At 37.3% G+C, this 14,948-nt stretch overlaps 1 protein-coding gene and 1 pseudogene across 3 annotated transcripts; both read left to right on the forward strand.

The window, feature by feature from the left end:
* Nucleotides 1-810: 810 nt before the first annotated feature.
* Nucleotides 811-1,853, forward strand: LOC118814992 (annotated as a pseudogene).
* Nucleotides 1,854-4,940: 3,087 nt separating this feature from the next.
* Nucleotides 4,941-8,587, forward strand: LOC118814993 (gamma-crystallin M2-like). Of its 3 annotated transcripts, none has more exons than XM_036580917.1 (3): nt 4,941-4,961; nt 7,763-8,005; nt 8,300-8,587. In XM_036580917.1, the coding sequence occupies exons 2-3, from the start codon at nt 7,790-7,792 to the stop codon at nt 8,585-8,587; spliced, it is 504 nt and encodes a 167-aa protein (XP_036436810.1). In that variant the 5' UTR covers nt 4,941-4,961; nt 7,763-7,789. The 3 variants fall into 3 exon arrangements, with proteins under 3 accessions (XP_036436810.1, XP_036436808.1, XP_036436809.1); XM_036580915.1 differs by lacking the exon at nt 4,941-4,961 and adding an exon at nt 6,512-6,544; XM_036580916.1 differs by lacking the exon at nt 4,941-4,961 and adding an exon at nt 7,633-7,644.
* The last annotated feature ends 6,361 nt before the right edge of the window (nt 8,588-14,948 follow it).

Below are 14,948 nucleotides of genomic sequence, written 5' to 3' on the forward strand. Positions count from 1 at the left end.
ACCTGTATTTGTTTGCATTTTATTGTTTTTTGGAACTGGGTCTGTATAAAGACAATTGTACATAATTCACCTACATCCTCAAATGTTAATCATTTTCATCAGTCTTGACTGAGTTCTCTTCAAATGATCTTCAGTGTGTTGGCAATCATCAGATTCATCCACTCAGGGAATGGATCAGAAACACAACTGAAGTTACAAAATGTTCTTCTGCAGTAATTCCTTGTCATTTACTTTAAACAGCCACTCGATCAACAATGCTTTTTTGAATATGAACATTCTGGATATTTATTTTATTATCTTCATTCCCTATGTTGTACTGTATATTATGGAATCATCTACATCTCCAGTCACCACTGAAAATTTTTGAATTTTGATAGCTCCCTAAAATTTTTGAAACCTAAAAAACGTGAAAATCACTGTATGTGCAACAACATCAGTTTTCCATTGTTAATTCCAGACAGTAGCTTTTCTTTCCACACAGCAATAACTTTCTTATTCAAAGTCAAATCACAATAAAAGATCTTCTCCTAAATAAAATTTGGTGTTGACTGAAAGTTTAGAATTTCTGACCAAATTTTTCTGCATGTTTCTGTCAGAGTGAGAAACAATATCAAATTACACCATCCTTTCATTCTCTTCTGTGACTTCTAAAGGACAGTTTTCTCTGTTACTATGCATTCAACGTTCAGTAAACAAAAAGCAGGACAAAGAAAAACATGCACACGCACATATGGACACACACACACACACACACACACACACACAGGACCCTGCCTTTTTTCCCTCTGTAGTCAGTCACTAACAGAGGGATTGCTAGTCAGGAGTTTTAACAATAGAAGTTCCATGTTCTTTTGGGCCTGGACTGGTATAAATACGAGGGTTAAACCAGGCAGGACATCAGCTCACCATCCAGCCATCCAGTCAAGCACTGCTTTGACAAGCAACAACTGTCAAAATGATGGGCAAGGTAAGCAATAGCAACAGATGAACTGCAAATATTTTAACGAAAAAAAGTAATGTTAGCATTAGCATGATCAATCCTGCCTAATGTGATGTTTGATATTCTCACAAACAGGTCATCTTCTACGAGGACAGGAACTTCATGGGCCGCTCTTATGAGTGCAGCGGCGATTGTTCCGATATGTCCTCCTACATGAGCCGCTGCCACTCCTGTAGGGTGGAGAGCGGTTGCTGGATGGTGTATGACCGCCCCAACTACATGGGTAACCAGTACTTCATGAGGAGGGGCGAGTACTCTGATTACATGAGCATGTGGGGATTCAGCAACTGGATCAGGTCTTGCCGCATGATCCCTATGGTACGGCTGTTAGTTCTACAGTTCAATTATGTTGTGTTTGATATAGATGCTAGTTTATTAGGTAGACCACTAGGACAATCAGGTTCATTTTAACTTGTTTTAATTTGACTCATGAAGGTCTTGAGAATTAGGAGATTAACTGAATTCAGTTTTTCAGAAAAAGGAAACGCAAAATTAAAGAATTTCTAGCCTGTCCACATCCTGACTGGCCTAAAAGTGACACATTCTGTTCTATTTCCCAAACAGTACAGGGGATCCTACAGAATTAGGATCTACGAGAGGGAGAACTTCATGGGCCAGATGTACGAGATGAGCGATGACTGTGACTCCTTCATGGACCGTTACCAGTGGTCCAATGGCTGCATGTCCTGCCACGTGATGGACGGCCACTGGCTCATGTATGAGCAGCCCCACTACAGAGGCAGGATGTGGTACTTCAGGCCCTGGAGAGTACAGGAGCTTCAGGGAGATGATGAGCGGCATGAGCGGCATGAGGTTCATGAGCATGAGGCGTATCATGGATTCCTGGTATTAAAATCAACTAAGCTGATGTGAAACCAACCAGTTTTTAAATAAACTTTTTATAAAAATAAATAAACTGCAGTTCTCATGGTTTTTCTTCACCAAAGGCTTGTTAACCAAGCATATATTGTCTACAGTAAAAGATGCTGAAACAGTCATTAATGGTTTTGCATGAACATCTATGATAAAGTCACAGGTTCAACCATAACAAACATCTACTGTTTAATGGTTGGCCTACTGAGGGGAAAAAGCCACTGGGTGTGTTTATAATTCAGATGCTGGTGAGACACTTTACCTCCTGGAAGCCAATTAAAGGATATACACATCTTCAGACCATATACACTAGAAACATTATACAAATGATCACTTTGTAGCATTTCTTCTCAGCTTGCTCCACCAAGTTTTGACTGAGTTCTATTTGAATGCTCTTTCAATGCGTTCGCAATTATCAGACACATCCACTCAGGGAGGGGATTCAAAGCGCAACCGAAGTTACAAGATGTTTTTCCGCACAATGCATGCAATTATCACCATCCCCAAAACTTACATAGTGCAGCTTTAAATGGCAAACTGAAATGATCTAGTTTGTAGTAATTCCTTGTGATTTACTCTAAATAGTATTCGGTCAGCAGATTTGGTCACAAATTTTGAATCTTGATTCTATTATAACTTCATTTCCAATGTTATACAGATTTTTCAGTTATTGTAGAATTGTCTACATTTCTAATTACCACTAAGAATTTCTTAATTTTTACAGCATAAAATCTATAGAATGTTAGCATCATTAGTCATTTCATACACGTATCTGCAACAAAATTGGATTGATGATATTAAAAACAGTAATTCCAGAATTTCATTCTACAAAACAATTACTTTTTTGTTCAAATGCAAATCATAAGAAGAGGTTTTCTCCTACTTACAAATGTAGTATTGATCGAAAGTTTATTACAGAATTTCTCTACATGTTTCAGTCATCTCCAGTGAGAAATAATTCATATGGATTTGCACCATGTTTTCATTATCTTCTGTGAATTCTAAAGGGTAGTCTTCTCTGTTATGAGGCTTTCAGTTTTCAGTAAAGGAAAAGCAGGACAAAGACAAACATGCACATATGGATGCACACCCACGCAGGACCCTACCTCCCTTTTCCTCTGTAGTAAATCACTAACATGTGTTTTGGAAAAGGGCCGCAGGACGGACATTTTAAAGGCACCCAAACAAACCAGCGCTTAGCAAGTAATCCGCCACAGACTGGAAAGCTTCAGCCTTCTGATCAGAGAACAGCAATCCCTCTAAAGCAGTGTTCCCCAAAGCTGGTGCCATGCGGTCTGACCTGGAGCCATAGAAACACTGTTCCTTTCACTTTTAAAACTAGTCTGCTCATTTGATCAGATCATCTTTCATTATGTGCAGTACTAAACACTTCAGTTTGACTAAACAAAAGAATTTAGCTAATAAACACTGGCAGTTTAAAAGTTCTGTAAACCACCTAAAGGGCTAGTTGCAAAAATCTAATTTACATATGCAAAGGTTTGAGCACCCCAGTCAAATTACAAGCTTTGTTGACTTTCTAAGTAAAAAGTTAATACATTCTATACAGGGAACAAATGTAAATATGGCATTTATGTTCAAATTTTATTGCATGTTTTTAGTTATTTGCTGAGTTTAACATATTGGAAAAATATATAAAATGTGCCACAACTTTTGCACAGGCCACATTTTATATTTTATTTTTTTTTCCAACAGGTTAAATTCAACCCAGAAGGATAAGCGGTTTAGATGATGGATGGATGGATGGATGGATGGATAGATGTTAAATTCAGCAAATGAACAATAAGTGTGCACTGAATGTCCACAAGTTTGTTTTCTGTAGAGAATGTTTTATTTTCACTTAGAAAATTACCTAAATATATCATTTGACAAGGGAGTGCCCAAACTTTTGCATATGACTGTACACATTTTTCACATTATAGATATTATAGAAACCTTATAACAATTCACAAACCACATAATAACTTGATTCAGTTAGAGAAAAGATTTAGGCATGCAGTTTTAATAGTGCTAATTGGTAGTATATTGATTATTAGCATTGTCCTCATAGCTCTACTTTTAAATGTGTTGGAATGGTTTGACAAAAAAAAAATTATACAATATTTCCCTTACACCCAATGTGGTAGATCAGCCAAGACGCTATGTGTCAAAATTTTGTTTCTTTTGCTTAGCACTGAAGGTATGAGGCTAATGTTGCTAAAAACTAGACTAGAAATCAATAGTCACCCAAACTGTTATTGTAAATACATCCTTAAAACTTCTCTCGAGCTGCTCAAACCACACCCAGGTCTTCATAAAGGTTTTGTAGACTTGCCAATGCAGTTTCAGACACAGTATGACACTGTAAACTATAAAAATGAACAAATCTTCACTATGTAGCTGTACACAGCAGACACACACTTTGGAAACATGTTGTACCCAATTCCGCCTCCACACAGAATCCAACTCCCCTTCACATGCACGAATGTCACTCAGGCAAATGGACACGACTACGTTGGAGCTTTCTGTTATTTCTGTTTTGAAACATCTTCAGCTAGAAAATGAAAAATTAAACAGTTATTTCTAAACAGAATCAACAGAAATCACAAATGTAATCTATATTGTGCATATAGTATCCTGTATAACATACATTAACACTAGGGATGCAACAAACGAGTAATTTGATAGTCGAATAATCTATCGATTACTGAAACGAATAATCGATTATTCGGATTATGAATCACTACATTACCAATGAACGTTTATGTAGTTTTTAGCTATTAAATTTAGCTTGAGGTTGTTTTATACATTTGCTAACTAACAATGAAGACAATTAAGATGAATAACATTGAAGAATTCACTGTTTTAATGAATTTTCCTGCTAACACAAAAAAAAAACTTCAATGTATTTTTCCTGTCAAAATTTATAACCAAGGATGTACCAAGTAGTAGCAATAAAATAAAACAAACTAAATCAGTTTTTCTTTAATCAAATAAATAAAAAAAAGAAATATAAATTTAAATGTTAGATATAAACAGTGCAGTCTGTGATCTGTGCATTCTGTTGTATGTCTAAAATTTACAATCACAGGTCTTTACTGAAACAGAGGGAAGTCAGCGTCTCTCCTTGCTCCTGTGAGAGGCCTGATCTCCTCGGAGAGCAAATACTCCCCTCAGCAGAGGAGATGCACTCTGACAGCGCAGATGGGAAAGTGGCGAATGTTTGTGGCAAACTTGTTCTTGTACAGTTAAATTTGAACGATTTTGTGTAAACGCTTCATTTCAACAATAACCCTTTGTCCAGCTACCCTGTGTGTTCATGAAGAACCACCTCCTTAAACTGTTAGCCAGTGGAGCTAAACGTTCGAGGAGAACAGAGACCTGTTTGTAAACGCTCTCCTGTGATCGCCGAATCTGAACGCACCGGTGGCCTCGACGCTAAGACGACGATGCAGTGTTGAAACTGTAAACGTTATCTGGAAAGTGAACAGGGTCGCTGTGAATAACAGTTACTCGCTCCTCTGTTCCAACTCTGTTAACAATTCCAGAGAGCAGCATTTTGAAATAGAAAATGTTACAGCTCAGTTCATAACATGGACGGACAACTAGGACGGAATTTAGCGTTAACATTAGCTAGCTAATTAGCTCGCTAGCACGACTATCGCTGCGTCCCAAACCACACACTTCTGTACTTCACACACTACACAAATGAGTGCAGTTCTAATGGTATTTGCGCTATTTTTACACACTATTTAGTGTGCTAGTATGCGGTTTGGGACCCGCCGTATCCTACCGAGCTGAATCTTCTTCATTTCTAGCGAGTGCAAGAAAGACGCGTAATGACGTCACCAACTAATCGACTACTAAATTAGTTGCCAACTAATTTGGTCGTCGATTTTAGTCGACTAAGTCGAATAATCGTTGCACCACTAATTAACACAAATGGTAGTCAGATTTTTTTCCCGGTGTCCATCTACACAATTAAATTTTGTTCATTTCTGTAGCTTACAGTAAGTTATACTGTGCTCTAAACCACATCAGCAAGTCTGAGCAACCTTAAGTAAGCACTGGAAGTGGTTTGTGTGGGTTTTAGGGGTTTATTTACAGAAACGTTTTGGGTGACTATAAACTTCAAGTGTTTGTTAGAAATGACCGTGTCATAGCTCCAGTGCTAAACTAAAATTTGGACACCAAAAATGTCTTGGCTGATCGGCCATATCTAGGCTAAATAGAAAATTGTGTATGTTTGGTTTTCATTGAAGCATTCCTTTGGACATCAAACATGTTTTGGCTAATTGGCTACAATTATTAGTATTTTGCCAAACTATGGGGTGATTCAAAAAGATTCATTCGATTTCAAAGCGCTATATTTTTACAACTGTGAGGCGCCTAGGAACCAATCACATACCAATTGAAAGAGGGGGTCATAGAGTTATTTATCACCGGAGGATGGCTACCTTCAGTCTGTGAGGAGATGGCAACCCCTGAGCAGAAAGAGTTTTGCGTTCTCCACTTCAATAAGAGTGAATCCGTCATAATTGTGCAACATGATTTCCGTTGGCAGTGAACATCCAACAGCTCAGAGCGTTCGTCGTTGGTTCCACAACACTGGATGATCTCTGAAATCGCATTGAAAGAGCCATGAGTACAGTGACACCTGACATGCTCAATCAAGTATGAGATGAATTTGACTATCGCATTGATGTTGTCCATACAGCAGGAGGAGGTCATATTGAGCACTTGTAAAATGACAATATTATTTAATTTATGCTCACGTAAACCATTTACAATTTACTGCATTGTTCTGTAATGATTTACAAGTGAAAGAAATCATTTTGAAATCAGATGAATCTTTTTGAATCACGCTGTATTTTGACAGTGGTTTGACAAATACTTTAAACTACAAGCGCATGTATGTAGGCCCACACTTCATTCCCCACTCATAAAAACTACATACTTATGTCTTAAAATGAATAATTAAATAATACAGCTACAGCTTTAGGGGCTTAAATGTACATTTAAGCCTAAACTAAGTATAGTGTGTGATTTTCCAGGTCAGACCATGCTATCTCATGCAAGTGGCTGATCTCAGTTTGGAATAGCAGCCAGTGATCTTGCTGCAGATCCACAGATGGATAGCTTTATCACAGGATGGTCAAGTGGAAAAGGGCTGAAATGTGTTTGCCCTCAGCATAAACTGATACACTACAGTACTAATCTGAACACTGAGGCCTACATCTGATATACAGCAAAACAACAGCAATAAATGTAGACTCGCAGCATAAATCACTGCATGATGAAGACTTGATTGAAAATATTTGTTGAGGTTAGCCTCTTGTTGCCATCTCTAGCAAAACTCAAGTTCTGCCAGATTGCAAAAAAAAAAAAAAAAGACATTCCTGGAGACCAGGTATAGGTCACGCATTTGTGACAGCAATAACAATAGCATGGATGGCGCTGGCATCCCTCTGGATGTAAAGACCAAAACAAAGCATTTTTAGAACAAGCAAAGCTGCATTGTCTTGCCAATGGGGTCTATTCTAAAGTCTTCTGGAGACCACGTCACATGGAAGCGTGGTCAAAGCACTTCGGCTTTCCATGGGCCCCTGAGCTGTGTTGCTTGGTCAGGAGTTTTCACAATAGAAGGCCCATGTTCTTTTAGGCCTGGACAGGTATAAATATGTGGGTTAAACCAGGCAGAACATCAGCTCACCATCCAGCCATCCAGTCAAGCACTGCTTTGACAAGCAACAACTGTCAAAATGATGGGAAAGGTAAGCAATAGCAACAGATGAACTGCAAATTTTAATTTTAAAAAAGTTATTTTAGCATTAGCACGTAGCATCACTGACCAAACATGTTTAATTTGCTTTTTGATCTTCTTGCAAACAGGTCATCTTCTACGAGGACAGGAACTTCATGGGCCGCTCTTATGAGTGCAGCGGCGATTGTTCCGATATGTCCTCCTACCTGAGCCGCTGCCACTCCTGTAGGGTGGAGAGCGGTTGCTGGATGGTGTATGACCGCCCCAACTACATGGGTAACCAGTACTTCATGAGGAGGGGCGAGTACGCTGATTACATGAGCACGTGGGGATTCAGCAACTGGATCAGGTCTTGCCGCATGATCCCTATGGTACGGCTGTTAGTTCTGCAGTTCAATTTCACCATGTTTGATACAGTTGCCAGTTTATTAGGTACCTTATAGTTACACTCACTGGTCATAGAGGTTCACTTTGTAAGTTTACAAAGAGAGCACTAGGACCATCAGTTACATATCTATCTTGCTCTACCACATCTAATTTTACTCTAGAAGGCCTTGAGACGAACTTAATTCAGCTGTACAGAAAAGCAAATGTTGAAGAATTTCTAGCCTGTCCACACCCTGACGGGCCTAAAACTGACACATTCTGTTCTATTTTCCAAACAGCACAGGGGATCCTACAGAATGAGGATCTACGAGAGAGAGAACTTCATGGGCCAGATGTACGAGATGAGCGATGACTGCGAGTCCTTCATGGACCGTTACCAGTGGTCCAGCGGCTGCATGTCTTGCCACGTGATGGACGGCCATTGGCTCATGTACGAGCAGCCCCACTACAGAGGCAGGATGTGGTACTTCAGGCCTGGAGAGTACAGGAGCTTCAGGGAGATGATGAGCAGCATGAGCGGCATGGGATTCATGAGCATGAGGCGCATCATGGATTCCTGGTATTAAAATCAACTAAAGTGATGTGAAACCAACCAGTTTTTAAATAAACGTTTTTAAAAAAAAAAATAAACTGCAGTATTCATGTTTTTTTCTAAACACCACAGGCTTGTTATCCAAGCATATATTGTTTAAAGTACAGGATGTAAAACGAGTCAATGTTATTTTTGCATGAACATCTCTGGTAGAGTCACAGGTCCAATCATCACAACACATCTATTTTAATGGTCTATTGAGCTGAAAATATCACGTTAAGTGATGTCTGAAGGTGGTCTGCTGACTCTTGAATCCAGCATTGTGCTCACATTTCAGTTATTTCAGCATAATTATGGACAAATTAAATGTTAAAGGGGAACTCCAAATTCTGCATAATTAAATAGCTAACATGTTACCAAAATCATTCATAGTGCTTTGGTGCAAAAAGCTTTGTTCTAGAGAACGTCAGAGTTGTTCACAATGGAGATAAACCAGACGTTATTAAGAATTTAACGGCTCTAAAATCTCCCTCACAGAAAGTTGGTACATGAAATGGTTATGAATACACTGCCTGATGTCTGAGACATTGTTTTATGGTAGTTGTGTTGTAAAGTTTTGATCTAAAACATATTTTACATGAAGTGTTCCAAGGTAAAATATTTCCCAAAGAAAAAAAAAAAAAATTCAGAATGACCATGATTTTACCAACATCAGCATTACATATATAAACTCAGAAGACATGTGTAGGTTCAGTAGTGATTTTGGATAGTAAATAAAAAGGCTAAATTTGCATTGTAGACATTAGTACCCCTGGTTCCTATCACCACCACTGTAAGGAAATCTTCACATAAAACTACTCTAAATTACTTTGGTTATATCTTAAGCAATGAATTATGCTGAAATTTTGCAAAATCTGTGGAATTTCCCTTTCATAAGTCCTAAGTTGAATGTGTCTTTCGTGACAAATTCTAAAAATATTTATAACCTTAACGACTATCTTAACAAACTGATCTAAAGTAATCTATTGGTCAGCAGACTGTCACAACTGTTTGATGTCAAGATAGCTCTCTACAATACAAGCAAAAAATAGCATGTGACATAAACTGTCATATACTGTAATATGAAAGAGCATAATCTGATATCTCCCATGACATAATCACACTGCTATATATATATATATATATATATATATACACACATACACACATACACACACACACACACACACACACACACACAAAATTACAAAAGCACAAGGTTTTTATGCAATATTAATTCTTGAAACAAGCATAACAAAAAGTTATTGTTAAGCATACTGTCCTGTTTCGGGAAAATAAAAAAGCTTCCATTATATTTTTGTTATGTTTTTGTCATTGTTTGCTACCAGAAGAAACAGAAAAAAAGTTGAAAGTGCTGACTCAGACTCATGTATATATAATTCATTGCACAACCAGCATATGTAATTACATATTTACATTTGAATAGTAGAGCAAAATTGAAGTAATAACTTTCAACTTCTAAGGCTTAAACCTTTGGGTACCAAAAACCAAAAACCTTACAGGTACCCATTATCAGACAAAGCTGCAAATGTAAATAAAGTCAAAAGAAAGTTGGTGTAAAGTTCTAGAAAAAAGGCCTTTGACCTCAGGGCTGAGGTTTCAGTTGGGGTTAGTTGAGCTTATAGAAGCCAGAGTGTGAGCTGATTGCTAGCAATGGAGATTATTTGAGGGTGGGTAGTGGGGGTTGCTGAAGATTTGGGGGTTAGCTGGGGTAAATGGGGTTGATTTGGGACCCTATGGGGTGCGTGCCTGAGGCCCACTCTCAGCTGGAAATTTCCTTTGAGGCAAAGGAGGATGTGGACGGCTGGCACCTTCTTGCCATTGTGGCGTTTATGAGGAAGGTCAAAGGTCAGACTTAACCTCCTCTCTACTCCACTGCCCACTGATCTGCACTGTCATCTGCCTATTAAACCCCTACTGGGAGGCAAGCACGCCCTGGATTTGTGTGTGCGTGCAGACGCGTTAATATGTAAATGTGGCTTGTCAACATGCTAGCTTTTCATTCTCTTCACAAACACCCTGGAAACACCCCCCTCCCCTTCCCACCTCCAGTCCCTTCCCTGATTCGACTACTCTGTTACTCACCACTGCCATCCAATGGTCCATGACCAAACAATGAAGGGTGCCTTCATTTCCCCATTCAGCAGCATTATAATGAAACACTTTTATCTTCGCAGAAAAGGTTTATGCTTAAGGAACATTAAACTGGTTTGCATAATGGGAATGAAACATCGCTGTCCTAAGAAAAATGTATCGCTAAAATAGTTGTTTACAAGATAATGCAAAAACGTGTAGCCTTTAAAGTAAATTAGCATTATTCCAAGTGATTTGGGAGTATTTGTATTGGTCCGCTCATCATGAATCATGAAAGGACAGCTGCAACGTTCAAACAAGCTCAAAGAAGTGTTCAAAAAATGCTATGCTACAGTGCTGCACTATGTTTTTGCAGCCAATCGAAACTAGTTTGAAATGACAGCAAGCCACTGGTTACACACATCGTTCCAACAATGTAACCTTCCACATAACACAAATTGTTCTTGTTCTTTGTGCAATAAAGCCCAAATTCAACACATCTAAATGGTTTATTCAATATGCATGAAGATGTCTTCATCATGGCCTCAAGATCTGTTCCATATTCTAAAGTGCAGTTTTGGCCTTTGAACTCCTGTACAGTAGACACTGACATATTAGTGAAGTATTCAATTGTATTGGAAACCAAAACACTGTAAATATGTACTGAATTTATCATGCAAATAGAATTAAGCTAAAACTGCACATTAGAATATAGAACACATCTTCAATTATTAGTGACTAATTCAACTCTTATTAGCTCTAAAGTAATAAAATGCGTAAGTTATCTGATGCTACCAATAACCTGAAAGAATCAGATTCTACCAATTTCACCCAAATAACAAATAAACCAATTATTGGTGATGTCCTGATACAGTCTATTGTGCAAAGCTGCAAAAAGACTGAACGATTGCACAGTGATCTTCAATACAATCTTTAGATATTTAATAAAACAACTATAATAGTATCAAGAAATTAGCAACATAATGACACCAATGAATGAGTATAAATATCATTTGAAATGAATAACATGCTCTAAATTTAGGTTTGAACTACAATTTCTCTTCAGGTTGAATGGGATATAAATGTTGTCTAACAGTGCAACAGCATGCATTTTAATAATGCATGTGTAATAATGCATGTGTGAGCAGAACATAGACAGGTCAGTTGCATAGCTTTCACCCCAAGAAGTGAATGCTGAAGTCTATGGCAAAGAACTCATACTATTTCATACCACTGATTCTCTTTCAAATGCATATTGCTGATTCTTAAAACTCCACTTGTACAATGACAGTCATTTAGTCGTGTCTATGCTAATACTATTATACTTTTTTATGAAGCAAAGCTGCACTGAATGTTCGTTTAGTGATATTACACAAAATCTGAAGATCTTCACCTTCATGTTAAACTTAGATCATTATGATGTAAGAAATGGTGCAATTTCACTCCTCTAAATCAGCAGCCAATGGCAAAAATGCTGGATTTACTACACACAGAACTAGCTGCAAATGAAAATGGAATAGGTACTAACTAAGACATGAATGTTAGAGCCTTCATAAATGTCAAAACTCGGTCAAGACGAGAAAAACACTTCTATGATAAGGCTAATTTCTGCTAGCATACATAGAATCCTAGTAGCTTGTAAGTGCTAAGCTAACAGCAATTCAGATTAACATTTATGGTCATTCTAGACTAAACAATGGTTGTGCCTCTTCAGACAGTACCCAAGTGCCCAGTCATGTCTGAATTGAATGTTTGTTTAAAATTCTGCTTGCTGAGGTTCCTCAGTTTGGCTGTTTTTTGAAGGCAATTTAGAAGTATCCTTTGCTGCCTTACATATCCCATAATCCTAGGTGTTAGCACAAAAACTGCTGAATTATACCAATTTTCTCAAAACAGCTTCTGTGTTCTTTTAGTATTTTATTTGATTTTGTAATTTAAGAACAAATACAGCAGGCGGCTCTTTGTTATGTCTGTTTTTACGTTCAGCTGTAAGTGTCCATTTGCTAATGTAAGCTAGCTAACTAGGGAAAGCTAAGCTAGGGTAAGCTAATGCTTAGGTACCCTATCCAGTATACCCATGGTACTTTTTTGAGCATTAGAGCATTAGAGTTTCTGTGAAGCAAATGTTTAATTCATGTAAAATACCCCATTTTGGTTATAAAAAAAGATCAGTTCACCCATCTTAAAAAGCATTTTTCTGGGTAAAAGGTGCTAATGGCTAACACTAACATAACACTAACAGCTAGCAGTAAGCTGTCAGTATCTTGGCTATGTTCTCACAAAATTGATCCTGCTTATTAATAATCAAATCATGAAGGTTTGATTTCTCTTTGACCTCATAATTATGCTGATGATTATCCCCTTGAAGCCCCAGGCTTATTACATACTAAGACTTATTATTCAGTAACAACAGAGACTTCAGTGCAAACTGGCTGAGCTATTCTTAGGTTATAGGTTATAGAAGTGTGTAATAAAGCCTTGGTCATTTAAGGGGTTAATCGAATATGTTAGGCCTTCTCTTCAGCTCTTAAAGCCCTAACCTACAGAAGAGCTCACTTAGCTATATCTACCCAGCTACCACAGAGGGCCAGTGTACTTTAGTAGCCCCTGAAGTTACCAGACATGAATCCAATAGAGGATCTTAAAACATGGTAGAACATCCCAAATACCGTTCACAGCATGATTTAGATGCAATGATGTGAACACTGGCCAGAATCTGTTGTTGCGGACCTTGCTGTTCATCATATTTACAAATATATATCTATATACATACATATCTATATCTATATCGCTCTCTCTCTATATCTATCTATCTATCTATCTATCTATATATATATATATATATTTATATATATATATATATATATATATATATATATATATATTTATATATATATATGTATTTTTATATATATGTATATATAAGTGCCCTGTTTTTTTTTTATTTTAGATCCACTGAGTGAAGACAGAGCACAAACATGGATTGAGGCAGTCTATCTCTCACTCCATCTTCCTGATGATATAGTCCCTGACTCATCTGTCTATTTAAATCATTTGTCATGCAAGGCCGGTGGGCGAGTAAAGAAAGACCCTGAGAAACACAGACAGGAGTCAAGATAGAAGATATTCTGAGGATATGAGATATAAAATAATCCACCTGCACAATGAAGTTTGTGCAGTCAAAAGGGAAATAAGTGAAAGAACAGGAGTTTCTAAAACTGAAGTTCTAAATATTATTTGAAGATATAGAGAAAATAAGACTCCTAACAACCTCACAAGACCTGGTAGACCACTAAAACTGCCAACATCAGATAAACAGTACTTGATACAGTACTTTCATCTTTGGGGATCAAGCTCCACTCTTGCTTCAGATCTGAAAAAAATCTAGATGTTTCCATCTTTTCACTGGGAGAAGACAACATTATGAGTCTGAAATAATGTGTAGCTGCCAAGAAGCTGTTAGGAAATAGACAAAACAGACAAGAAAATTGAGTAATCAAACAAAAAAGCTGATATTTTTAAGAACAATAGACTTGCCACCTCAGAGTCCAGACCTTAAAATCACTGAATGTGTTTGGGATTATTTGGACTGTGAGAAGCAGAAAATACAACCAACTTCTAAGACTGAACTTTGAAGGGGTGGAAAAAATATCCCTGCAGATTTCTTTGAAAACCTGAAAGGAAATCTCCCAAAGGATGGCAAAGGATGAACACATAAAACACTAAAAACAATTTTATGTAATTCTCTGATAAATATGTATATATATATAAATATATATAAATATATATAAATTTCTGCTTGTTTAAAAAAAAAATTTGTCAAACAACACTGTTGCATTCTCTGGTCTTTCCTGTAACGATGGATGACTGAGGGCGTCTGGCCTGCATTTCATCTCACATACATTCTACAGTGAAAAAGGAAGTCTTGGCTGACCATTTAAGTGTTCCTAATAGCTCAAGTGAACTTAAAATATGAATGGGGAATATCATTTTTATATTTTTTTGTGACAAGATCTATTTTTTTCTTTCAATCACATATATACAATCCCATTTCCCAAAACATTTTTGCTAAATGTAAATAAAAACAAAATGCAATGATGTGCAAATCATATAAATCCTATATTTAATTGAAAATGCTTCAAAGACAACATAACAAATGTTGATACTGAGAAATTTTATTGTTTTTTGAAAAATATATGCCCATTCTGAATTTGATGCCAGCAACACGTTCCAAAAAAGTTGTGCAATGCTTAAAAACAACC

The sequence above is a fragment of the Colossoma macropomum genome, unplaced genomic scaffold (assembly GCF_904425465.1).
Source record: "Colossoma macropomum unplaced genomic scaffold, Colossoma_macropomum, whole genome shotgun sequence".
Classification (NCBI taxonomy): Eukaryota; Metazoa; Chordata; class Actinopteri; order Characiformes; family Serrasalmidae; genus Colossoma; species Colossoma macropomum.